Consider the following 27260-nt stretch of genomic DNA (forward strand, 5'->3'; position numbering starts at 1 on the left):
TCTCAATAGTGCTTGCTGTATTGTTCTTAATTTCCCCACAATACCCAGAATAGTGTGGAGTACAGACGGGTTAATCCACAAATAGTGTTGACTGACAGTTCTTGGAGGGAGGGTTCAAATGCTCATTGACTGATTTTAGCGACAAACCAAAGCAATACATCTTGACAAGAAAAGTTTCTTCTCTAAATTTTTCCCGCCCTGATTTGGACCTAATGGACGTTTTAATATACCAAAAACAAGCAACTGAGTAGTCTCAATATATTTTTCGCTGCAGTTGTTCTCCTGGAATGAAACCATTTGTACCTGAGGAAAACATGTGAAAGAATTTTGGAAGTCAGATAGATTTTTCACTGTATCCAAGATTCATCAAAGCATTTCCTGTTTATTAGAAATGTCTCTGGACCAGACACTGAGAAAGGTACTAGATCGTAGAATGAACCAGATAAGGCCCGCCCTGAGAGGGTTTACATACCCTGGGAGAGGAGTCTCAGAGGCATCTGGGTTTTGGTGCCTTAGAACCACAGGGACTAATTAGCTCTATACTGATGACTCTGGAAGTTCTTTAAAATGTAGGCCCTTCAATTCAGATTATAATGTTTTTGTTTCAAAACACAGTTAAAATAGCATTTTATTTAGAAAACCATTTTGGATTCACAAAAACTCAATAATTAGATCCTACGAGGCAGGGCCTGGGAATAGGATGAGACAAGAGGGTTTCCTAGCATAAAATGTCAGGAGGCTCTCCCTCCTTGGGCCATTCAAACTGCACGGTCAGCAAGAGGCAGGGTCAGCACCTCTTCAACTCCCATATGCTAACCTCTTCTGCCTCACCCTAGTTCTGGCCCGGCCTTGAATGTTTAACGAAAATAATCATTTTGCATAATAGTTGGTTTTATACACTTGGCACACTTCATAACAAATGTTTTAGAAGTTATTTCTGGCTTACCAAAAATGGGACTGCTAAATCCTGGGGGGCGGGGAATGAGACCTAGGCAAGGAGACAGGTCTACTTCAAGGAGGAAGGGGTAGATGTTAAGGGAAAGAGGAAACATAATTAGCAGATTAAAATGACTGCCAAGTTAAAAGCTTCCAACTATTCAGCATAGAAGTCATTCTTAGACCTAAACCGTTCTATTACCGATAACCATTAACTTACGGTTTTGCTGATTTCACAGAACTCCTTTATAGGAATTTTCCTGAGATCAGATCGGTATCAGGTGAACCAAATGAATAGTAATAAAGCCACCAGAAAAGTTACAAGTCAATATTAATATTCTTTCCAGACAGATGATTTTGAGGATTAGTACTTGAAGATGATCTTCTTCTTAGTTTCTTAGTCTAGTTATTATCAATGGTTACTCAGGACCAAACAAGGAAATTCGGAATGTATTTGGTTTGTAGGAATATAACGGAGTCACTGAACAATCCATGAAATAAAATTTGTTATTCTGAAAACCAGTTTCATATTTAGGTACATTAATACAGTGACAAAAGGCATTGACAAGAAGTAGAAAAGGTTTTTCTATTACACTGAAGTCACGAGAACGTGAAAAATCGGCCTGTCAAATGTCACTGCCTCTGGGAATTTAATGTTCGGTGTCAGGTAAGAGTGTAAACCAGTTTTTCTGGAAAGTTCCAAATACATAAATAGTAAAACATTTTTCTCTACGTTGGCTTAATTCTATTTCTTCTCTACACATGTTTAAGATGTTCGAGAGCTGTCATCCATTTATTTTTGGTTGATGGTAGATTTCTTCTTTCATTTCACTTTAAAATTGAAATTTCTTATCTACCGAAGTGTTAGGTATTGGAACGAAGAATTTCATATATAGCTCTCAGCAGAGCCCAGAGAAGCCTGGCTGTGATTGTGACTTATATTTAAAACTCTTTGGGATGGGCCCTAAACGAGGTTCTGCATATTCCGCGGCAGGAGCAGCAAAACAAAATCATTCCAAGTTGTTGCAAATAGTGCTGTTTGTGTAGAAAGATGTTTTTTGCATTGGATAATAAAAAGGCTGAGGCTGCCCTTAAATAACATGCCTGGATTTTCAAGGTAAAGCCTTCAAAATCATGAAAAGTCTTTTTACCAAGGGGAAAAAAAATCACAATTCTAAGGAAAAAACCTCATTACTCAAATAATAAATTAAAATGACCATAAGCAACGTGACCATCTCCCTATAATAAAAAGGCCTGTATTTGTGGGCTAGACTAAGTTTTTCTAACTCTTAATAACTAATGAAAAGTTTCAAACATCAAGCCCAAACAAGCTAAAATATTTTAAATGTGTAATTGAAGTCAACTGAGAACATTAAACTGGATTTATTACCACTGTGCCCCTAAAAGCTTTTCCTCCCTTAAATGTGATCTGTATAATCCTTACCTCCAAAGCAATGTAAAACCCAAGCTTGTGAAAATAAAGTTCATGGAGAACACTATCCTTCTGGTGACTGAAATCATTACTGGAAATAATTTTCCATGAAAACCTTTATTAAGAAATCCCCCGGGGCGCCTGGGTGGCTCAGTTGGTTAAGCATCCCGACTTCAGCTCAGGTCATGATCTCATGGTTCGTGGGTTTGAGCCTCGCGTCGGGCTCTGTGCTGACAGCTGGGAGGCTGGAGCCTGCTTCAGTTTCTGTGTCCCTCTCTTTCTCTACCCCTCCCCCACATGTGTTATGTCCCTTTCTCTCAAAAATAAATAAACGTTAAAAAAATTTTTTTTTTAAATCTCCCAAATAATTTCACTGCTAGAGGTAATGCAAGAATACACATACACACACATGCATGTGTTCATTATACTTGCCGTTTTCTTATTTTTAAAACATTTTTAACCCAAAAACATTTTTAACATGAATTGGCCTGCCCCAAATTTTCATATTGGATCAACTACTTAGTCTGTGTTGGACAGATCAGGATTCATAAATAAATTATATAATGTCATTTAAAAAAAAACCAAACGCTGCAATCTGAATTTCTAGTAATCTAATGTCTTTAGTAAATAGTTCGGATAAACATCTATTCATGCATTCTTTTCGCCACCCTTTATTGGGTGACTACCTAGGCTCTTTGGATCATCTTCTTTAGTCACATGGTGAATTATTTTCATTGAAATTTTACAAAATTGTATGAATATCACAGTTACAAATCCTAAAAACCAACAGACACCATGGCAAATTTAAGATTTTTTATTTAAGTATACATACCACATAAAAGTTATCTCATAAAAATATGCTCCATATTAAATAATTTTAAAAATACAAAATGACAGGTATATAATGCTTTCGATCTCATTTATCCATTATCATCATGAATCCTTTGGTCCCTCAGGCTGCCTTTGTTGCCTCTCCTGAGGCTGGATGCAGCAGGATGTACCTGCTTCGGTGGGAGGAGCAAGAATCAAGGGTACTTGGGAGACCAGTCTCCATCATTACTGAGGATGCAGAGACACTCGGCACCATGAACGTGCTGTTCAAATGTAAATGAGGAAACAATTTATCTGAGCAGCCTTCACGAAGCCTTTCGTATAAAGTGTGTTGCATATCACTTAAGATTTAACTAGTAATGAGCTCTACGGAAGTTACCTAACTAGTTCTGAGTCCTTTCAGGTAACATCAATATCCAGCTTCCAATTTCCACTCTTTAAAATATTTCTCCATTGTGCTCCTAGACTTCAAAGTGCCAACATTCACGGTAGGTATGATTTTCTGGGGCTTCAGCCACTGAACAAAACGTTTCATTTCTAGGTAGCTGCTGTGTTCACTATAAGGGATTCCTGCAACACAAAAGAAAAGGTATCGCCTATGAAAAATCAAATTACTAAAACAAAACCCCACACAAGCTCAAAATAAAAAGGTAAAGCAATCCACAGTATTTTTGTCAGAAACTCCTTGGTGCTTTATTACTGATAAAAAAAATTGTGGTTTTTTTTTTTGTTGTTGTTGTTTTTTTTTAAATTTTTTTTTTTCAACGTTTATTTATTTTTGGGACAGAGAGAGACAGAGCATGAACGGGGGAGGAGCAGAGAGAGAGGGAGACACAGAATCGGAAACAGGCTCCAGGCTCTGAGCCATCAGCCCAGAGCCTGATGCGGGGCTCGAACTCACAGACCGCAAGATCATGACCTGGCTGAAGTCGGACGCTTAACCGACTGCGCCACCCAGGCGCCCCAAAAAAAATTGTTAATAACTTTTATGGAGAATAAAGATTAAAATGATACAGGAACTTTGAACATTAAAAAATTCTATTGCGTTTCTATGTAGACTTTTTTTCTTTTTTTTTAAAGTGGGAAGGGGAAGAAAGGGTCAGTTTTTTTAATGTTTATTTATTTATTTTTGAGAGAGACAGAGAATGCGAGCAGGGGAGGAACAGAGAGAGGGAGACATAGAATCTGAAGCAGGCTCTAAGCTCTGAGCTGTCAGCACAGAGCCCCACATGGGGCTCGAACTCACAAACCGTGAGATCGTGACCTGAACTGAAATCAGATGCTTAACCGACTGAGCCACCCAGGTGCCCCTCTATGTAGACTCTTAATATGTACCTCTCTAGATTCTTATTTTGAATTAGGTTTTCTTTTAAAATAATTCTTCTCCTTGTTTCCGATTCTGTGTCTCCCTCTCTCTCTGCCCCTCCCCCGTTCATGCTCTGTCTCTCTCTGTCCCAAAAATAAATAAACGTTGAAAAAAAAATTTTTTTTTTTTTAAAAAATAAAATAATTCTTCTCCTTAAACACTTCATTCAGCCACGTGTTTCAGGAAAATCCCGGAAAAAAATGAATAAAATTTGAAAAGTGTCAAGCAAGAAGTCTCTTGGTTTCTGGAGCAAGTAAGCAGATTCCAGCCACCCAAGCTTCTCACACATGAAAAATAAGCAACAAAATAAAAATGAAATCTTAAAAATCCTTTTATCTTTACTGAAGATGAAGAACCACAGAGAAAGGGAGGGAGAAAGGGTCCTGCCGTGAGTTAACTAGGGTCTTTAGGGCCTGAAATTAAGTCACTAGGCTAGTGACACAGCAAAAATGTTTCCATCACCCACTCTTCCAATAAGCGATTTCTGAGGACAACGGTAACGCCCCTCCAAGAAATGGGAGAAGTGAGTCAAATCTGTACCTCTTGCTGTCACGGCGTCTAATCCAGTCTTCCTGCTGACAGCCTGACGATGGCACCTGAATGTCCAGGATACAACTGACTGCCCCCCCCCCTCCTCCCAAGCAGTTCTACGGTTTCGTCCACACAGCACTGATCAGGCAAACGGAACGATGTGTGTTAGCCAATGCCCATTTAGTTACTCCTGCCACACTCCTTTCTTTCAGTTTACGACGCACTAAAGATACAGCTGTAGAGAACGCAGAGGAATTCGAAACTCGAATGTTAAAGATTCCTTGGTGTCTGTTTTTCTCGGATCTTATTTTCACAGCTCTTTTTAAAAATGTAATAACAGACGTTAAAAGTGAAAAAAAAAATGTAATAACTATACCGTATATTGAAATGTTTCCTTTGGTCTGGGGAATAATGTCTGCTATACCAGTTAACTTGTTAGAATGTGTCCATCCTGTAGGTCGAAAAGCCAAAATCTGATCATATTTTCCACCGAACTTCTTCAAATGACTCTGTAAAGCCTGTTAAATAAAAATAGGATACTTATTTAATGGTCCGTGAAGGTGGGTTATGCGGAAGAAAACAGAATGATCACGCTGGCATAATCTCAGCGAGCTGGCACCTGGTGAACATTAATTTGCAATAACCTAGAGCCATACTTCCAAAAAAAAAAAAAAGTCAAAATCACTGAAAAAAAAAAAAAAAACAAAACCCTTTTCCCCTTATCTAAAGTTAAACAAGCTTAAGTCCAGTCTGAAAATAAGATGAGGCACATTTAAACATAAGAATTATGTATTTAAAGATGACCTACCAGCTACCAAAAAAAAGAATGGAAAAAAACAAAAAACAAACTCCAAGTCCTACTACTATGAGGATACTGAATACATGGCTAGGATGTTAGGGATAATAATAGTATGTAAGAGTATCCCTGTTAGAGATACTAATACTGACACGGGTAAACAGAGAGCCAAACATATCCACGTGCATATGTCCAACGGAGGACCGATGGATGGATAGAAAGTGGAAGCAATGCTTCAGACTCAACACGCACGCTTCCAAGACACGCACTGGCACTCTTCTTGGGGGCTCACTCCTTTTCACTCTTCAAACACGAACTAGAATACTTTCAACACTTTTCATGCTGCTACCATTGGAAGTACTGGGCTTCCCTAAGAAATCTTGAGCAGAATTTTCCAAACTAAAGTCATCATAAGTGCTGACATTTGATGAAATGTGACAGTGACCCAGGTTCAATCTTTGAACGATGAGAAAAATCCAAATAAAAAGAGTCACGGGACAAGAGATACCAAAAGTCTAATACTTTTGGTCGTAAGACAAAACCCACGGTGTCAAGGGCTTAGTGTAAATTTATAATAAAATTCTAGTTTTATGTAAAATAATAAAAAATCTAAACTGCACATGGTGTCATCTTGGATTTCTGAAGCTCTTTTCTTTCTTAATCATACATGCTCTGAACTATTTAGTATTATAAAAGATGCTGGTAGAAAGTTCTGAAGAAAACAAAGACCAATCCATTCATCCATCTACTTAGTCCCTCATCTAATAAACATCTGCTCCAGTATTAGGCCATGTCATGGGGTCAGAGTGCTGGGTAAGAGACACAGCCTTCACATTCTGGAAACTTATAGCCCGGCAGGGAGATGGTCAATAAAACCCACTGTGTGGATCTTTTTTAGAAATGGAAACCATAGGCCCTGTCTTAACTTTTTCTACTTCTGATCATGTATGACACCATCAATAACTGGAAGCCTTACAGATTGATCTTTTCACAAAGGATTCATTTTAAATTTTTTTTAAAGAAACAGTTGTCTTTTCTTTTTTTAAAATTTATTATTTTAAGAGAAAGAGAGAGAAACCATGGACGGGGAAGGGCAGAGAGAGGGACACAGAATCCAAGGCAGGTTCTGCAAGCACAGAGCCCGATGCGGGGTTCGAACCCATGAGATCACGACTTGAGCCAAAACCAAGAGTTAGATGCTCAACTGAGCCACCCAGGTGCCCCTTTAAATTTTTTGTTAATGTTTATTTACTTTCCAGAGAGAGAGAGAGAGAGAGAGAGAGAGAGAGAGAGACACTAAGCACGAGTAGGGAAAGGGCAGAGAGAGAGGGAGACACAGAACCCAAAGCAGGCTCCAGGCTCTGATCTGTCAGCACAGAGCCCGACGCGGAGCTTGAACCCACAAACCGTGAGATCATGACCTGAGCCAAAGTCAAACGCTTAACTGACTGAGCCACCCAGGCGCCCCCACAAAGGACTCCTTTTTTAGAAGAAATTCCTAGAAATTGTTGAGTAAAAAGATTTACCCCACTTTCCACTACTATCCAAGTGGATAAGAGTGCTAATTTCTCTATATCATGGCATAGGAATATTACTTTCTTAAAAAGTATGCCAATTTGGTAGAAGACAAACATATCCTTGTTTTGTTTTGTTTTTTACTTTTATGTTTGATCACTAGGTAGAGGCTAAACATTTGACTGTGTTTATCAGACGTTTATATTTCACTGCTGAATTAATAACAATCTTTTGACTTCTCACTTGTATCAATGATTTCTCATTAAATCCCTACCATTAAACAGTCATATTTCTTACCAATTACTGCCTCTCCACAAAAAAGTTTAGGTTATGGACAGATAGCTAAGTTTTCATTATAATCCCTGCCTCTGCAAACTTTTGGGGGTTTTGTCTTGCTTAGTCTAGATCTAGGTAAGCGTAGTACTATTTGCTTATGTACAAACTCTCTTCCCCCTGTGCTCACAAAGAAAAGGAAATAATACAAAACAAAAGCAATTATATGTACAATATCGTAAAGTGAGAGTCCAGCTCTTAATGTAAGTCATGAAACACATCCATTCCTATTTGCTCTGCAAAAACACTCAGTAGAATTAAGTGAGAATTTCCACTTTTCATGAAACAAACCGAAGTTACCACAAAAACATCATCAACCCGCGCCACAAACAAAAACCGAGGATACTATCGTCCAAGCCAAACATACAGGAAAGACTGCCAACAGCCACTAGTCATTCATTAGCCGCAACTGAAGAACTACTACCATCTTAGGAATTTTATCAACAATGATCTGGGGCGCCTGGGTGGCTCAGTTGGTTCAAGATCCAACTCTTGATTTCGGCTCAGGTCACGGTCTCGAGATTTGTGTGTTTGAGCCCCGTGTCGGGCTCCACGCTGACGGTGTGGAGTCGACTTGGGATTCTCTCTCTCTCCCTCTTCCCTACTCACGCTCTCTCACTCTCGAAATAAAAATAAATAAACTTAAAAAAAAAAAAAAAAAGGAATGATCTAGTCAATATAAGTCTCTGATCCGTGACTTGTGTCTGTTTATTGGTAACTAGTTTGTGATAAAACTGCTTTCACTGTATGCAACCGGAATTGGTTTTCAGTGTGTAATCATCTATAACGTTACTGTTGTAATATTTGATCACAGTCAATCGGGTAACTGGAGGTGGTAATTAACTGTATACCACATATATGGACTTGGGATACTGAACTAGATAGCATGAATGGTTTTATAGGGTTTCTAGGGCTTTCAAGCCTGCCTAACAAACCCTGAAAATTGTGTATTTACCTTTTCACAATCATTAGCTCTGATGCAACAGAACTATTTTTGGCTGGCAAAAAAGTTGGCTTTACTCCCTCTTTCTGTCCCTCCCCGGCTCATACTGACTCTGTCTCTCAAAAATGAATATGAGTTAAAACAATTTTTTTAAAAATTAAAAAAACTGGCTTGAGGTACAAACTAAAATACAGCCCCATGGTAACCATCAGCTTCCACTCCACCTGTGTTTTGTAGATAAGTAATTTCCAAAAATGTCATCAATAACTTTCATGGAGGAAGGGGAAGGGCTACTGAAGGCAATACCAACAATAGATAATACAGAAAAAGACAATGATTTAAGATATTCTTTTTTTTTCTTGTCTTCAAGACAGACAACTGCTAGCATTTATTTTCCCCAAAGTGCACAGTTCAGTGGTTGTTAGCATATTCATAAAGCTTCATGACCATCATCACTATCTAATTCTAGAACATTCTCATCACCCCAAAGAGAGACACTACCCATTAGCAGTCACTCCTCATTCCCTCTCTTTCAAGCCCTGGCAACCACTAATCTAGTTACTGTGTCTAAGGTTTACCTCCTGAGAACATTTCCCATAAATGGAATCACATAATACGTAGCCTTTTGTACCTGACTTCTTTCACGTGGCATCACGTTGTCAAGGCTCATTCACACTGTAGCGTGTACTATTAATTCATTCCTTTTTATAGCTGGATAACATTCCTACTTTATAGATATGGTACATTTTGTCTATCCATTCATCATTTGATGGATATTTGAGTTGTTTCCACTTCTTTGCTATTACGAATAACGTGGCTGTGAACATTTGTGTCGACGTTTTTGTGTGGACCTATGTCTCCAATTCTCTTGGGCATACGCCTAAGATTAGCTGGTCATATAGTCACTCCATGTTTAACATTTTCAGAATTATCGAACTGTTTACCAAAGCAGCTGCGCCATTAATCATCTCACGAGCAACAAATAGGGTTCCAGTTTCTCCATATTCTCACTAACAAATGACATCGTCTGTCTCTTTATTATCACTATCCCAGTGAGTGTAAAATGGCAGCTCACTGTGGTTTTGATTTATGGTTTCCTGATGACTAACAATGTTGATCCTCTTTTTTCATGTTTTTTAGGCCATTTGTTTACCTTCTCATTCACTTGGCCATTTATACCTTCTCATTCCCTCCTCAGCCCTCTACCACTTGGCCTCCTCCAATATCGCTTCAAACAGTTCTTGTCACCCAACATGTTCTAATTGCCAAACTGCCGTTCTTTGCTTACGTGACCTCCGTGCAGCACAAGGTACCTTTAAAAACTCTTCCATGAAAAGTTCTACTCCCTCATTTCTACAAAACTCTGACTCTTCCACCCCTGTTATCCTCCTAAATGGGTCATTTGTTCAAAGGGAACAAACTAAGTTAGTAGGAAATAAAACTTTAAGATAAAAATCATAAAAACATGCCATACTGTCCTCAAGATATCAATGTTCGTTTTATGAATAATCAACATCTCATTAACCTCCACACAAATCAGATGACTCCCAAATTAAAAGTACTTTTCCAAAGATGGCTTTAGAGGGACAAAACTCTGACTTGATTATCCCTGAATTTTTTTATGAATTATATACTCAGGAAAATAGACCACAAAAATTTTGCCTTTATCTCATGAACAAAGGAATAGTTACACCAGATACAATTTCTTTATTCCAGGGGCTAGAACTAAAATAACTCATTTTCTTTTTTTTTAAAGCTATCTCAAAAAGCTCCATAAATGTTATTTCATGAACATCTTAACAAAAGTGAAAATACATTTTGTGTGTGTGTACATTATGTTCTGATCTATTCTTAATACACAGTTCTGATGTATTCCATTGCTAGGTGTTCAAATGTTAGTAAATGGAATGAATCTTAGTATAGGAGTAAACCTGACAAATAAGGGCCCCAAATCAGAGTGAGGTCATATCTTCTGTCTCTTAACCTCTGCCTCAGAACTAACACTAGAACACCCTTTTTGAAGGCACTCCCGCTGTTGCACTTAATCCTCACAGCCCGTAAATTTCCAACATGTATCAGTATTATAGGGGCTTACAATTAATACAGAATAGACCTTAACACAAGTAAGAACTCTTAGAATTCTCCATTCATTGCTCTACTCACTGGAAAGGAATGGAAGACAATCTTCAAAACATAAGGTGTGAATGATCAGATAGTTGCATACTTTGCTACTTTTGTTTCTTTTATGATAGTTCTCTAGTTCCCAGGACACGTGAATTACTCTATACAGCTGTTCACACGCACACGTGTGCGCGCACACACACACACATACACACACACACACACAAAATAAAAGCACTGTAAATTTCACTTCAAAGACCTTCTAGGGCAAAGTTTACTAAGACTCCACTCTAATTCCTCCAGGTTAAACTCAAGTAAAATGGGATTCCAGTTTATAATCATTGCATTACCTTTTCTAGTTCATGCTAAAAAGACATCTCATGAATGCTTACCTTAAAGTTAATTTGCATCATTGGGAGAAGGTGAACCAGTGAATTGCACATATCTGTAGTGATGAGGGAATCAAGTTCTGGGATGTTGAGGCACTGTAAGGTTTTATATTTTTCTTGGGACATGCCCACTTTTGAACCTAAAACGTCAGCGATGGCTATAGGCAAAGGAAAAGGTTGAAAATAGTAAAATCACAGTTTATAAAAAAAAAAATTAAGTTACAACTTAATCAAAATTTAAAATAAGAATTCCCCCCCCCAAAAAAAATTCAAAACGTTCACACTTTTAATATTTCAAAAACACTGAGTACTTTTGTTGGTTAACTATATGAAGTAAGAACTGTGAGAAATACAAAGAACTTATTTTTAAGACCTAGTATTTAAAAATCGCAAAAGATGTATAGACAGGGGTAGAGGAAAGGAAGGAACCAAAGTTGGAGGAGTTAAAACTCTGGCTTTATCACTTCATATCTTAATGTTTGCCACGATGCGACCATAATCAGGAAGAAATGCCAAGTATTCTGTAAAATAGTCTAATGCCATCTGGACAAGCTACAATTGCATATCCAGAAATCATTTATGTACAAAAATTAAAACTGTTCTCTAAAGTAATTAATTGATGGTTATCCTCAAAGAATGCGGAGACACAATTACGCATTAGTAAATTTTCCAAGTTCACCGAAATACTAACGTAGCACGGACATTTGCTCTAGAAACACTGTATAGACGCATAGGCAATGGCACACGCACTTACCAGGCATTTCCATTAAGTTAAGCCTTTCAAAGTTTAAAGGAACCCAACGCTATCAATTTTTCTTCAAAGGTAATATTGCACCATTTCAGGAAAGAAGTATCAAGTGCAAGCATCCAGACTGAAAGGGCTTTATGCAAAAGAGAATCTGATCTTTATAATATATTAATGTAAATTAGATACAGCCACCACCCACCTAGGAAGACTTTCTCTTTTCCAATAGAATAGGTGCCACAGACAACAAGAACACGTGGGTTTAGAGTTACTGCCTCAAAGGCAGTGTTGATGGCAAACTGGATAACCTCTTGCTGCGACGGGAAGGAGTATTCTGGGCTGCAGTATCTGTAATATGTTAAAAACGGTACTTATTAAATGAGCAACAAGAAAGCCATAGCAATAGGCTGGACGTTGTTCTAGAAAACAAGCTTTAGCAAGCGTACATATAGCAACAGTGTGATGTATTAACACCACTCTGGTTATGGACTGCCTACGGTTAAAGTATTTGTGACAGGCCAGGGGTAATTTCTGATGGAATTCTGCATCTTCAATGTATCTTTTTCATATTTCTTTTATCACCCTCATATAAAGAAACTGCCCCTTTTTCTTAAAGGACTGTTCTAGCCGGCCAGCTACTTTAGCTGTGAATTACAAACCTCAGCAGCTTTTTTGTTTTAACCCCAATCACTATCAAAGAAAATACTAGTGACAGGGATTATCTCTGAACTAAAGAATTCCGATTTCGTTTAAAAATTAAAATGATGTGGGGCGCCTGGGTGGCTCAGCCAGTTAAGCGTCCGACTTCAGCTCAGGTCATGATCTCGCGGTTTGTGAGTTCGAGCCCTGCGTCCGGCTCTGTGCTGACAGCTCAGAGCCTGGAGCTTGCTTCGGACTCTGTGTTTCTCCCTCTCTCCGCCCCTCCCATGCTCGTGCTTTGTTTCTCTGTCTCTCAATAATAAATAAACATTAGAAAAAAAATATTTTTAAATAAATAAATAAAAAAGTGATGAAATCAAATTTGAATGTACTGAAGTAGCTTTAAATCAAACAGTGAACATTCACATGGTTATCTGCTCTTCTGAGGAGGTACAGAAATATGGACAATATTACAGGAATACTACAGATCCAGTTGGGGTCTACCTTAATACAATAACACCAAATGGAAAATTAACCCTAAGACTACTAGCTACCTGTCTCCACTTGGGATGAAAATCAAGCATTTTTTTTTTTACTTAAAAAAACGTCACAAAGTAAAAATATCAAAGAAACATATTTTTCCCCATTTTCAAAATTGTTTTTGCTGGTCAGCCATAATAATAGAGAAGACACTTAGTTAGGTCTTTTCTCTGATAAAAAACCCACAAAGAAATTCAGAATTCTATGTTGAGCAAAACTAAGTAACAAAAAAAAGGTGTTTTGGGTTTTTTTTTTTCTTTTTACTTATTATTTTCTTCATTTACCTAGTATTTAAAGTACATATTAAAAAATGGAAAAATTAGCTATAGTGTTAGAAAACTGGATGTGGAAAGGCCATTTTTTTATTAAAATATGCCATCCAAACTCACTTCTTAAAACAGGTTGAAATAGTTGGTATAATTAAATTCTAACAAAATGATGACGTATTTTAATATATAATAAAAAATGGCTGGTGCCATTATGTTTATATAACATGTAGGAATTCAAAGTTGTCACTTAAAAATTACACTTGGAGAAACGAACAAAGAATTTTGAATATTCTGAAGCAGAATTGCATTTTGGCTTCTGTTTCTTCTCCACAATTACACTTAATAGTTACACAAGTACTTTGAAAAAATAACTTAAAAGGGTGTTTCCTAAAGTTCCGCCCCCCCCCCCCCCCCCACCGCCCCGCGTTTTTCCTTCCTTGTTTCAGTAACAGGATTCTCACAGAAACCACATTTTCAAAAGGAAATTACAAAAAAGAAAAAACTGAGTCATAGCTGGTTAGGACTATGTCCTCTCAAATTTGTTCTTAAGCAAGTAGGTAGTTTTTCAAACAGCATTTCTCTAATAGTCTTAAGATGGTAATTGGTAATCAGCCATCATTTTGATTACCTAAGCACCTGTGCACATTATTCATGATCTACGGGGCAAATATTGTCAGCGGGAAAAGGAAGCATACAAACAAAGCCTCTCTTACGTCGTATCTAAGTAAAGCGTGTGGACTTTCTGGCCTGCGAGAAGAGAACGTTCCATGGAGGGGTGTGCTCGGAAGTCTCCGGTGTGTAACAGGACTTTACCATTAGGAAGATAGAACAGGATCATGACAGCACCTGGACAGCTGAACACAAAGGAATATTCTTAACACGCGCAAGGAAGCCAAAGGAAGAGAACTTATTCAGTTTCAGGAGGTGAAGACACTCTAGGAGCTGATGGCAGGACACAGCACTGCATACAGAGAGGAAATGGAGCATTTTTACTTTAGAAAGTTTACTTACATCATAAAAAAAAAAAAAATCCAGGCGCAGGAAAGGATTAATTCAACAGGCCAGGTTTGTTCAAACTCCACACTTCCCCACCTAAAACGTGTCTTTAGGACTAGTCCTTGGCCGGCCCTTGAGAGAGGAGTTCTGAGCCCTTGGAATCTTCGGCCCCGTAAGAGTGCTTTGTGCGCCTGACGCCTGGGGCCACGTGTTACTCACTTGATGTGAGAGTTTATGCTAATGGAGTTTCCTATGGTGAATATCTGGTTTTGCTCTCTGGGCCCTGGAGTCTGAGTAGCTAAGGCAAGTCACGTGGGTGCTGCACGTGCACATGACTGACGTCCCCGCTGGACTCAAGGCTCCATGAGCTTCCCAGCTTGGCCAGGCTTTGCATGTGTGGTGACACATGGCTACTGGGAGAACTAAGTGCATCCGTGCCACTCATTAGAAGGGTACCTGGAAACCCGGGCCTGGTTTCTCCTGGACTTTGCCCCCATTTGCCTTTTCCCTTTGCTGATTTTAATCTGAATCCTTTCGCTGTCACCATGAGTAGGACAACTTTTCTGAGTCCCCTGGGTCTTCCTAGGGAACCACTGGGCCTCACGGTAGACTTGGGGACTCTCTACCATATTGGGGCTTGGAAATTACTGCCAAAACACAGGAAACTTTAATTTTGCATTTTAGGAAAAAATATGACATAATTACTCTTGTAATTAAAAATTACCCCTTAGCTTCCTGCCCCCAAACTTCAGATGAATGACTGAAGTGGGAAAGAAATAATACCAACGTTACCAATAATAATGATACCAAGACTGGGGAAGAAATACCAATATACACAACATCTTTCAGAAAATAGAGGAGGAGGGAATATTTCATGAGGCCAGCATTACCCTAATGTCAAAACCAGACAAAAGCATTATTAAAAAAACCAAAAAACTACAGACCAACATCCATTATGAAAACCAGATAACAGAAGTCTTTAACAAAATATCTGGCATATGAAATCCAGCAATATATATTTTTAAAAGGATAATCCATGAAGATTAAGTGGGGTTTATCCCAGCAATGCAAGGCTGGTTTAACATTCAGAAAACCCATCATGATTATTTACCCTGTTAACATTTATAAAGGAGAAAAGTTATATGATATTCTCAGTAGGCGAAGGAACATGTGACAAAATTCAATATCCATTCATGATTACAAACTCTGTAGACCAGGAAGAGAGGGCATCTTCCTCAACCTAATAAAAGGCATTTATGAAAAACCCATTGCCAACATCAAGCTTAATGAGAAAGGCTGAAAGCTTTCTTCTTAGGGTCAGGACCAAGGCAGTATCTCTGCTCTCACCACTGAGAGGTTGAGCCAGGACCAAAAACAAGAGGGGAAAAAAAGCACTCTGAATGGAAAGAAGTAAAACAAAACTGTCTATACTTACGGATGACATGATCATACATGTAGAAGATTTCTAAGACATCTATAAAAAACCTACTACAACTACTGTGCAAGTTTAGCAAGGTCTCAGGATATAAGGTCAATAAACAAATATCAGTTGTCCATCAAGAGGTGAATAAAGATATTGTAGTGTGCCCATACAACTGATACTATTCAGCAGTAACAAGGAACAAACCACTGATATACACATCAGCTTGGATGAATCTCAAAAACATGGACAGAAGCTGGATGCAAAAGAGTAGATACTATGCGATTTCATTTAGCTGAATCCCTAGGATTCAGGAAACGAACCACAAACCTAATCCATGGTGATAGGAAACAGATCAATGGTTCCCTGGGCCAGAGTCAGCGCGGGATTGACTGGGAAGGAGCATCGGGAAACCTTTTGGGGTGGGGAAAATTTCCGATATAATTTTTTACTATGGTGGGAATTACATGGGTGTGTATTTTTGTCAAAATTCAGCAAACACTTAAAATGGGTCGATTTTATTTATGTAAATTATGCCTAATAAAGTTGGCTTAAAAAATATCAGAACTTGAGTTGTCATCATTGGTGATTAAAAAAAGAAACAGAAGTTAGCAGACAGAAAGTTAAAGGCAACCTGAAGACAGAGCATGGGTCTGGATTTCTGGAGACCTAGTCTTAATTTTAATTCTCTACACATCTGTGATCTCTAAGGTACACAAGGCTAAAATTGTATGAAAAGTAGGAAGAAGTGCAGTTGAGAATTACACTTTGGCAATAAGATACTGACAGTGCTTTACATTTAAAAAGAAAAAAAAAGGGGCGCCTGGGTGGCGCAGTCGGTTAAGCGTCCGACTTCAGCCAGGTCACGATCTCGCGGTCCGTGAGTTCGAGCCCCGCGTCGGGCTCTGGGCTGATGGCTCAGAGCCTGGAGCCTGTTTCCGATGCTGTGTCTCCCTCTCTCTCTGCCCCTCCCCCGTTCATGCTCTGTCTCTCTCTGTCCCAAAAATAAATAAACGTTGAAAAAAAAAAATTTTAAAAGAAAAAAAAAGAGGGAAAAAGGGAAACCATTTTCAAGAAAAAAAAATTCCAAGACTTTAGTGTTAAAAGCTTGAAGAATTTCTTAAAAGGAAACAAAAATCCGCTGGTATCTGAATGGAGTACAATCTGTTAACTTATATAAGTGGTATTAAAGAAAATGGCCAAAACTAAAAAAAATAAAGAAAATGGCAGGGGCACCTCGGTGGCTCAGTCGGTTAGGTTTCTGACTTTGGGTCAGGTAGTGATCTCGTGGTTTGTGAGTTCGAGCCCCGCATCCGGCTCGGTACTGCCAGCTCGGAGCCTGGAGCCTGCTTCCGATTCTGTGTTTCCCTCTCTCTGCCCCTCCCATGCTCATGCTGTCTCTCTGTCTCTCAATAACAAACAAAATTATTGTTTTTTAATTTAACAAGAAAAAAGAAAATGGCAAAAGGTTATGTCTTCAAAACAGTGACACGTTAAAATGTTTTTTTTTTTTAAATAAGAGGGATGTCGTATGTTAAACATAGTAATTTAAACTGCATCAAAATGGGTTAGATAATATTTAAAGGATCCCATTATATTTAATCACTGATTCTGTAATCGGGCACATTTTTTTTTTCAAAAGGAGAAACACATGTGAGAGTTTTTAAAAATTTTTAAAAATTAGGAATTTTTTAAAATAGGAATTTTTTTAAATATAGGAATAATGGTTTCAATAAGACAGTTCTTAAATAGATAAACTTATTTTTGTTAATATTTTAAAAAATAGGCCAGCCTTAATACAACTTTAATACTTACTGGTTGGCATCAAGCAAAATGACTTTTACACCATTTACTATACATTCAGTGTCCATTGGTAGTGGATGGACATATTGCTTTTGCATGTGAAGTTTGCTCTTCAACAAATTGCCGGTTATCTGCAAAACAGAACGCACTTGTTGCTGATACAGCGAAACACTAAGTCTCCTATTTCAGATCTAGTTTAGAACCAAGCATCTTAGTCTACCTGTTCTCCCACTGATATTCATGGAAATCCTCTCGAATACCAGAAAAAAAAAACTTCCTAAAATGACTGTCACAATTCTGCTTAAACACTGTCGCTGGCTCTCCCTATCTATGCAAAGTCCCTCATCTCCAGATGACAACCAAAACCCCGCATGAGCCGGCCCCTGCTCATTTCTGCGGGTTTATCTTCTGTTATTCCCTATCTCTTGGTTAGCCATTCTGAATTATCCGAAGTGCCTGGGATGGGTCGATTTCTAAGGGGTGTGTGCGCTTATACAAACTCTACTCTCTACCTAGAATGTCCTCTCCTCTCTCTTCCACCTGGTTCTGGAATCGGACAGACCTGTGTTCAAATTCTGGCTCTGCCATTATTAGCTCTATGACTTGGGGCATGTTATTTAACCCCTTTCCCAGCCTCAGTTGCCTCATTAATAAAGAGGTTAGGGGCACACAGGTGGCTCAGTTGGTTTAGTGTCCGACTTTGGCTCAGGACATGACCTCACACTTCCTAAGTTTGAGCTCCATGTCGGGCTCACTGCTGTCAGCGCAGAGCCTGCTTCAGATCCTCTGTCCCTCTCTCTCTCTGCCCCACCCCCACTCACGTTCTCTCTTTCTCTCTAAAATAAATTTTTAAAAAATTAAAAAAAAAAGAGGTGAATTCAAGAATTCAAGAATGCTTGAGGATTAAATCAAATTCTAGCCAAATCCCTTAGTAGTAGGCATTAAAATAGTCATTTCTTTTCTATTTTTTTTAGAGAGAGAGAGAAAGAGAATACACAAACAGAAGGAGAGAGAATCTTAAACAGTCTCCATGCCCTGCGTGAAGCCTGACACCGGGCTCGATCTCACAACCCTGAGATCATGATTTGAACTGAAATCAGGAGTCCGATGCTTAGCCGACTGAGCCACCCAGGCACCCTTAAAATAGTCACCTTTTAATAATTAATTCAAGGTATCTCTTTCACCAGGAAACTTTCTCTGACCTTGGCCTAGGACAGTGTAAAGCACTTTCTCCTACTTGCTGGCATTCTGCTCAGTTTTCTAGCACAATACCAACCCCATCACCGTGTACTTGGAAAAGTATCACCTGAAGGCTGTGAGTGCCTTGAAGTTAGGTATTTTGCCTTGAATGTCTTTTAAGGTACTCAATAGATGTTTACTGGATGAAACTTAGGCGTTTTAGTGCACCATGAAGTGCATGAAGTAGTTTACGGTTTCCATATAATAAAGCATTAAAAAAAATCCTAGGGGCGCCTGGGTGACTCAGTTAGTTGAATGTCCGACTTCAGCTCGGGTCATGATCTCACAGTCTGTGAGTTCGAGCCCTGCGTCGGGCTCTGTGCTGACAGCTCAGAGCCTGGAGCCTGCTTCGGATTCTGTGTCTCCCTCTCTCTCTGGCCCTCCCCGACTCATGCTCTGTCTCTGTCTCAGAAATAAACAAACGTAAAAGAAAATTTTTTTTTAAATCCTATTGTAACTATTGACAATAGCTCATTTAATTTTAGAATCTTAATGTGGAATCTATTTTCTCATAGCTTTTCTAGTAGGATGACAGATCTTACAACGTTACTCTTTTTCAACCACACTGCTTAGAAATTCGCTGCATTCCATACATTTAGAGTTTAGAATACTGAAACTTACCTCACTACAATAAACTGGAAATGTGAAGTTTTTAGACAATCCAGCGTAATGATCAGAATGAAAATGTGTGAGAAAATAGGCTGTGCAACCTTCCACCAGTCCGTACTGGAAGGCATCAACTGTAAAGCCAGTCCCTGTCACGGAAAGAGCACACAGCTGCTTGAGTGATAGCTAACAGGGTGGAAGATGCTCAGTTCGAATGTAAACAGATCCTACCGTCTATACATCTCGATTCCAACTGAGCTTTATACCCTAAAACCTTATTCCACATAAATGCAGCAAAATCGGATACTAGAAATGAAAAGAAGTCTTGTGAGTTTCTAGTAAATATCCCACTATTGCCTTTGCTTTTTCAATGAATAACTGTACCAAAAGAAATTAAAATGCTAAGCTACAAACCAATTACTTCTTTGTTTTCCTGACTTAAATCCTTCACTTCTACAAAACAGCAAAAGGAAAATGCTATATTTCTTCTTATTTTATTCTATTTTGGCAATGCACACTGGGGGCAGACATGGTTGAAGGCCCAAGTAATCTTACAAATTACAGCGGCTGAGGGTCTCCAAAGGGTCACAGTACGATAACAGATGAACAGCATATGCAGTATTCGAATTTCACGGTGCGGGATGGGAGGAAGTAAGAAAACAAATTCTGGGGTGCCTGCTGGCTCCGTCAGCAGAGCACGCAACTCTTGATCTCGAGGTTGTGAGTTCGAGCCCCACAATCTCTAAGTAATAGAGATTACTTAAAAATAAAATCTTTTTAAAAAAATGCCCAAAAAAGGCTACCTAGAGGAGTTATAAGAAAAAAAAAAATGGTTGAGGTGTTCTGAAAAATGTTCATGAAAGAAACAGCCAAGGGTGTGGATTGTGATGAGACAGTAAACAGGCATATTTCACAATCCCACTGAGGCTTATCCACACACAGCATACCAGTCTCTGGCTCACTTAAAATACAGAAAACTCATCACAGGAATCATTAACAACAAAACTGGAGCTCTGATGTACATAAATGCTATTCCCTACATAAACATTTTGGATTCTAGATCGGGAATATCAAAGCACTTTAAAAAGTCTTTCTGAAACCGGGTATATTTTGGCAGCTTTATATTCTCTTCAGAAGAAGAGTTACTGGTTTCTTCAATAATAAAATTCATTTTACTATGCATTTTTGTAATTCACTTATGAAGGCACTGGGAATTATAAAATATGAAAAGGCTGAGAAACTAAGTTATGATGTGCATTAAAACTATTTGACATTTATTATGACCTATGCAATTTGTTAGTTTTCCTTCTTTGAAGCTATTTAGCACTCAGTATTTCTCTTAAGGGCATAGGGACTGTTTTTATTATAACTACTTACAGAGAGCCTTTCCTCCTTCCATATTAAGCTGACCTTTACTCAACTGTGTCAAATCTGTAATATCTACCTACTAGTATAGGATCTCGTACACAGAACATATTTAATAAAAGTTTGCTGCATTGAATAGGGCAAAAACATTCAAATAGGCCAAAAAAAAATCTGTTACAGGTCAATGAATTATAAAAAACAAAGGAAATACATATAAAAATTGTTTTATACAAACACAGACACATAACATGGGGAATGAACATGAAATTTTAAGTTGATTCTTTGTAGGTATATTAAACATTGGCATTTAGACTTACCAGGTATTTTCTTATAGAATGGGCATGTCTTTTTTCTTAATTGTCCTGCATTAGATGACTCTGGGATGTTTGTGTTCCCTCTCTGCAGCCTGCCACAAGCTGATTTTACGAAGACTTTGTCTTTCCTTAAATTGAGGGTTTCGGATTCTGTCCTATCAATAAGGCGATGTGACCTCTTCTGATGTGCTCCTGCCTGTAGTGAATCTGACTTTCTCAGTCGCTTTCTTTGATGCTGTGACCTCTCACTGGAAAATCCCACAGAGGGCTGAGTCTCACTTAAATTCTTTGCATCAAATTCTAAATCACTTAATGATTTTTCTGCTTTCCTCTTGCGCTGCCGGGACCTCTTTTCCTTAGGACTTACAGCTGGATTGAAGTTCAGCCCTTCTACTGCACTTCCCTCCAGCAATTTCTCTTCTTTTCTTTTGGGTGGCAAACCAAAATAAACACCTATATCCGTTTGTCTCATTACCTTGGAAGAAGACTGTGTCGCAGGACAGCTTGGACCAGATGGCGGTATTTTCAGAGACTCGGCCGCAGTAGACGCACTAGATTTCTCTGTATTTGGAATTGTAACTTTACTGCCTTGTACACCACCTAATGCCTTTCCGCAGACACATGTGGAGTTAGTACTGTTCTTAGCACTGAAGTTCCTATTTGATGCTTTCCTAATTTTACTTTGGGTTGGATGGAAAGAAAGATCCCCTTCTCCCCGGCTTCCAAAAGCTTTTGGCATTTCACGATTAAGTGATGGAAGGGAAACCTGATTGCCAACAGCTGATTCTTCAAGTACCTGTTTCTGTTTATTTGCCCGACATTCTGGCTTGCCAGGTTTTGCTGTGACAGCTTGATAACTAGAAGGAAGCCCCTCTGCGAATGCCGATGGCAACGGCACGAAATCATCACCGGTATGCGCCCCATCATCACGTGAAGTGATGCTCTTATTCTGGAAAAGAGGCCGAGACGAACCGGTTAGCGTGCTGTATTTATACAATACTTCATCGTGTTGATCCTGAGTTAAGGAGCCGTGCACGTGGGGGCCGCGCTCCTGCTGGTCCCTCAGGGAGGAGCCACGGAGTTGGTGAAACAAAGAAGAGCTGGTGTCATCTTCTCCCAGGCTGCCATCTTTAGAGCTTTCTGTAAACAGCAGTTCCTGCTGTGAATCACCTAGCTTTTCATCTATCTCGTCAGTCTCTTCATCACTTTGAAGTGGAGAGTAAGAGATTTCGTAGCTGCGAAAGTCATTTTCTGGCAGTGGCGAGAGTGCGCGTTCTGAGTTGTTTTGGCTGTCTAATTCTTCAGCGAGAGGCAAACCAACTCCTACTGGTTTGTCATTATTAACACATCCTGCAAGTCGTGGGGTGGATTGGGATGTTTGGAGATTTGTCAAAGAAGATATCTTGGTATTGGTTTGAGCAGGAGACTGAGATTTCTTTAGACACGGTGTCACTGATGAGGGCGTAGGTGAAACGGTTTTGAAGTTTTCCGTCTGTTTCTGATGCAGAGACCATCTTTCCTCAAGGCTACAGAGGAAGCCTGAATTAGTCTCACCGAAACAACCCCCTGGCCCATGTGGTGAGCTGCCGAGAGGCTGGTTGCTGGCTCTGCTCTGAGCCAGCAGGAGGTGAGTGTATCTCTTGAAATGGGAAGGAATTGTTGAGGTACACACAAGACCATCAGGACACTCTGAAAATTTTAACAAAGAAAAAAAGTAATAGAGGATCAAAACACAGACAGAGTCAACATGTAAGTGAAAAGTCACCAGTCCTACTTTGAAGCCTTAGGACTGTGGCTATCTTTATGCAATCAAAAGATCCAGCATAAAATAACAATAATCCAGTATGGTTTTGCAAGGTGCTCATTATGAGTTTTAAATCAAATACTTCTTAAAGTCTCTTTGCAGATAATCTTTTTTCAAAACAATTTTTAGGGCTAATACCTTCCCCCCCTTCCCCAAGTAACTCTCATAAATACGAGCTCCTTCAAAATGCAGTTCATGCTTACATGAAGTATTTACAGGTGCTCACTAGTCCAGATTTGCTCGGGCAATAAAGAGTGAAAAAGACTAGGGGTGCCTGGGTGGCGCAGTCGGTTAAGCGTCCGACTTCAGCCAGGTCACGATCTCGCGGTCCGTGAGTTCGAGCCCCGCGTCGGGCTCTGGGCTGATGGCTCAGAGCCTGGAGCCTGTTTCCGATTCTGTGTCTCCCTCTCTCTCTGCCCCTCCCCCGTTCATGCTCTGTCTCTCTCTGTCCCAAAAATAAATAAACGTTGAAGAAAAAAAATTTTTCAAAAGAGTGAAAAAGACTAGTGTGTCTGTCAGAGAACTAAAGTTCTACCCCAATTTTTATCTTATCAAGCAGTATGGATTTGTGACGATTAAAGTACCCAATTAGGGTCCTTTTTTTTTTTTTTAATATTCACACTGCATAGGATAACAGTAATAGTCTAATTAGTAATAGCTGTTCATACACTGAATATTTTAGATTCTAAGATTTGAAATTCAATTTGATAAACTGGTTAATAATAAGGCTTTAATAATAATCTGCAAACTACTCCCCATCACGCTATTATGATTGAGGACCATTCCGGAAACCATCTTGGCAAATCCCCTTGTACGTTAATTCCCAGGTTTATAAAAAAATAAAAATAAAAAAAATGACCCCTCTTCCTCTCCAAAAAATGTTACATTAAACTAGAAGACCTCACTGCTTAACTTAAAACCACCCCATCAAAGTATTTGTTACGGAACCGAATTCAATTCCAGAAGAGTCTGTCTGAGATTCTATTCCTAAGGTTAGGCAATGAAAAACCTAAAGAAAAACCTCTTTCAGGTGGTTTCATCCTAAGACATGTCACCCTGAGGTGCTCCCCACGGGAGTCCAACTTCCATTTCTGATTTTCGAGCCACTTAAGAGCAAAAATACTCGCATTTGATGAGGCTTTCGTTTTATAAAAGGAGCTAACGCCAATTTTTTTTAAAGTTCTTTTGCATCTTCGTGCAGTACTTTAAAATAACTAGAGGTTAATAATAAAAATGTCTTCTGAATCATACATAACATATAAGCCATACTGAGTAGTATTTTTATTTTGCTGAATTTTAATTCTTTGAGATTTAGAAATCTATATATGGTATATATGATATCTCTGAAATACACAAATCATAACAACCCATTCTTCATATACTCCAAGTAGGACTTCCTACGTTAAACATGACATTATAGATCTTAAAAGATAATAAAAGCATAGCATTACTTCATTTATCATTTGGCACATTTTAAATTAGAATCTTAAAAACCCAAGATTCCTTCCCAGTTCTTCTTTCTGTACAATACCACGACAGATCCAACACAATCACATTTAGAAGACTTGACTATAGGGACACCTGGGTGGCTCAGTCAGATGAGCATCCCAACTCTTGATTTTGGCTCAGGTCATGCTCTCATGGCTCGTGAGTTCAAGCCCCATGTGGGCTCTGCACTGACAGCCTGCTTGGGATGCTCTCCCTCTCCCTTTCTCTCTGCCTCTCCTCTGCTTGTGTGTGCGCTCTCTCAAAATAAATATATTGAAAGAAAAAAAAAAAAGACTTGACTATATGCATAATTCTTTAAATTTCTGTTTCACAAAAGAGAACAAAATGGGCAGTTTAACATTCAAGAGTGCGGCTCTATCGGTGTGCCTGGGCATGCGACTCTGATCTTGGGGTCGTGCATTCAAGCCCCACCATGGGGCATAGAGATTACTTAAAATAAGTAAAACTCTAAAAAGAATGCTCATCTATAAAAGGTCAGTACCACCTACCTTTTGGGGTCATTGTGAGAGTCAAGTAAGTAAACAGAATTAAAGTACCTAGCACAGTATGTGCTCAATTAACAGACAAAAAAAAATAATGGAGATGTTTAGGAACCTTCATCAAATAATAAAATGCATTTCGACTGTTTTCAAGTTTGCAACATTCTCTACAAACATACCATTGACTGTTATCCTTTTACCCTTAAGAAGGGTTTCTTTGTTTGCTTCTAGGGTTAAGTCATTTATACTTTGATACTTCAGCGCCTCCCCTCCCTTTCAGTTTCCTGCTTGCCTTGCTTGTTCCACTGGACTGATTCCTCTGTCTAATGCAGATCTTTTAGGCTATTTAAAAACTACTACCTTTTTTGCAGTCTTACCTGTTTCAGAGACCGGTGGCGAATCCAAACACTCGAAAACATGCCATCGAGGTGTCTGACCTAGCAATGAGGAAAAAGGCATCTGGCAGTTTGGACAGTATCCATCATAAACTGGACGTATCTTTGGAGATACGTGTTTGTTTTTGCGAGTCCTACAGTGCTTTCCTGGAGTGGCCTCCTGATCTTGGGACTGCTGAATACCATCCTCACAACTAGAATTCTGACTAGAAGCTACAGAAGTCTGACTCTCTGTTTCTCCAAGGCAAATTTCGGGGTCCTTTGTCTTTTCTTTAGCTTCTACCGTTCTTTTTTTATTTCTGTTTCGTTTTGACTGGTATTTTCCATCTGTTGCTTTTTCAACAGATTTTGGAGTATTCTCAGAGCAATTATTTGTATGTACCGGCTTTGGTTTTCTTTTAGATTTATATTCCCAGATGTCTTCTTCCAAAAAAGCATCCTCTAACATGGCAAAATGATTTTTAAGAAAATTGAGAATCTATTTGTTACAAAATTTTTAAGTGGAAAGATTTTGCTGCCCAAAAAAACAAACAAACAAACAAACAAACAAAACCCAAACCCACTAACTCAATGGGAATCTAAAGCTTTGGTAATGGATGTATTGGCAAACGACAAACCTTATACCTGAGAACATATGCTATTCCATTTATACCACAATAAAATTAAGAGAACCTACCACAGGGGTAGCATCCTGCTATTTCATTCAAGTGACTTGGCGTTTCCAAGGACTTGATTCATAAAAATAAGAATCAGTAATACTTTGAAAATTAAACACTAATGGGAAGTATACATTCAACAGCTTAATCTCAGGGTGAGCTTTGTAAAATTGTTATAAAGCTCCTGTCTGTTCCTTTCCAACTGGACAATTGTCCAAATAATTCACAAATGGAACACAGTCTCTGGGCAACAGGCTTAGCAGGTTTTCCAAACATTAAATGGCTACCTCCGCTTGCGAGTACCACCCTAATCACATCATCATCAAAGAGGTGTGTGATTCAGGGGGTAAAAATTGCCCTTATCTGTGACTCTTGGATATTCAGCCACATCAGCTTCCTGGGTCAGTTCAGTATCTTCCTCCAGCTGCAACGGACACACACTGCACAGTGAACAAACAAAATTCAAATATGTGAAATTGTGCTTGCACTGAGGCCACCCACACTCCGAACTCCAGACCGCAGAAGTGGTCTGCCCTAGGGGTGGCCAGCTTTCTCTCCCTCCACCAGCCTCAAAACCCACGTTCATCGGCCTGATGCCTCCCACCTGCTCTACCTTCTCTTTGAACTTAGGAGGCTGCAAGGCCAGTGAGTGGGGCCTATCACCTCCCAGGCAGGGAGAGGGTGAGCTGCTAGCACAGCCGGCTCTATAAAAGCCATCAGAGCCCTCCACTTCTGAAGTCGGAAGCTCGGCCCACCCGGATCCTCGCGGCAGCCCACCTGCCACCCGCACACCCTCGGGAGCAGCTCCAGCTGCGTCCGCTCCGCTAGGCGCCCCCCTCCCGCCCCTCGCTCCGCTCCGCTGACAATCTGTTCACGCTCGCACTTTCAGCACAGCAGGGCGACAAAATACTGTATTTGTGTATAAGCCAAAGCCATTGCCAGTCACTCCCAACTTTAAGAAAATCTCTCCCGCGAGGACATCCTTCCCACCCCCCACCCCCCCACCCCGTTACCTCTCGTGTCTTGGCGGGAACAGCGTCCCCTTGCCACTGCTGTGTCGAATCGGCTGACCCCGGTCTAAGGGCGGGACTTCTAAAAAGTTTGTGTCCTTTCAAGTCCTACGGATTTCTTTTATCTTATTTTTGGTCTAACCCCCTCTCATTTCCAAAGTGAAGTGTGTGTGTGCGTGGCGGGGGGAGGGAATGGTTCTCTTAGAGCTTCTGGAACGCTGACCCACAGGCTTTCTCCATGCTGAATCTGGCGCTCCGAATGTCCAGGCTCAGCTGTG

At 39.5% G+C, this 27260-nt stretch overlaps 1 protein-coding gene across 3 annotated transcripts; it reads right to left on the minus strand.

Moving 5' to 3' along the window:
• Nucleotides 1-3164: 3164 nt before the first annotated feature.
• DCLRE1A (DNA cross-link repair 1A) lies at nucleotides 3165-27184 on the minus strand. 3 transcript variants are annotated; one of them, XM_047824622.1, is made up of 10 exons: nucleotides 26986-27184; nucleotides 25299-26412; nucleotides 21133-22818; nucleotides 19466-19599; nucleotides 17618-17736; nucleotides 14100-14240; nucleotides 12141-12286; nucleotides 11197-11351; nucleotides 5473-5614; nucleotides 3165-3769 (listed from the first exon to the last, which is right to left on the minus strand). In XM_047824622.1, the coding sequence occupies exons 2-10, from the start codon at nucleotides 25762-25764 to the stop codon at nucleotides 3609-3611; spliced, it is 3150 nt and encodes a 1049-aa protein (XP_047680578.1). In that variant the 5' UTR covers nucleotides 25765-26412; nucleotides 26986-27184; the 3' UTR covers nucleotides 3165-3608. The 3 variants fall into 3 exon arrangements, with proteins under 3 accessions (XP_047680578.1, XP_047680579.1, XP_047680580.1); XM_047824623.1 differs by lacking the exon at nucleotides 26986-27184 and adding an exon at nucleotides 26750-26814; XM_047824624.1 differs by lacking the exon at nucleotides 26986-27184 and adding an exon at nucleotides 26577-26739.
• Nucleotides 27185-27260: the final 76 nt, after the last annotated feature.

Source organism: Prionailurus viverrinus, chromosome D2, assembly GCF_022837055.1.
Source record: "Prionailurus viverrinus isolate Anna chromosome D2, UM_Priviv_1.0, whole genome shotgun sequence".
Lineage (NCBI taxonomy): Eukaryota > Metazoa > Chordata > Mammalia > Carnivora > Felidae > Prionailurus > Prionailurus viverrinus.

What these genes read in the sequence shown, in the direction of transcription:
- DCLRE1A (XM_047824622.1), bottom strand. Translation starts at nt 25,764, where the DNA reads ATGTTAGAGGATGCTTTTTTGGAAGAAGACATCTGGGAATATAAATCT. An exon ending in ATTCTATAAGAAAATACCTG is followed by an intron (nt 19,600 to 21,132) that starts GTAAGTCTAAAT and finishes TTTCCGTGACAG; the next exon opens with GGACTGGCTTTACAGTTGAT. An exon ending in AGGAAACATTTCAATATACG is followed by an intron (nt 3,770 to 5,472) that starts GTATAGTTATTA and finishes TTTGTGTTGCAG; the next exon opens with GAATCCCTTATAGTGAACAC.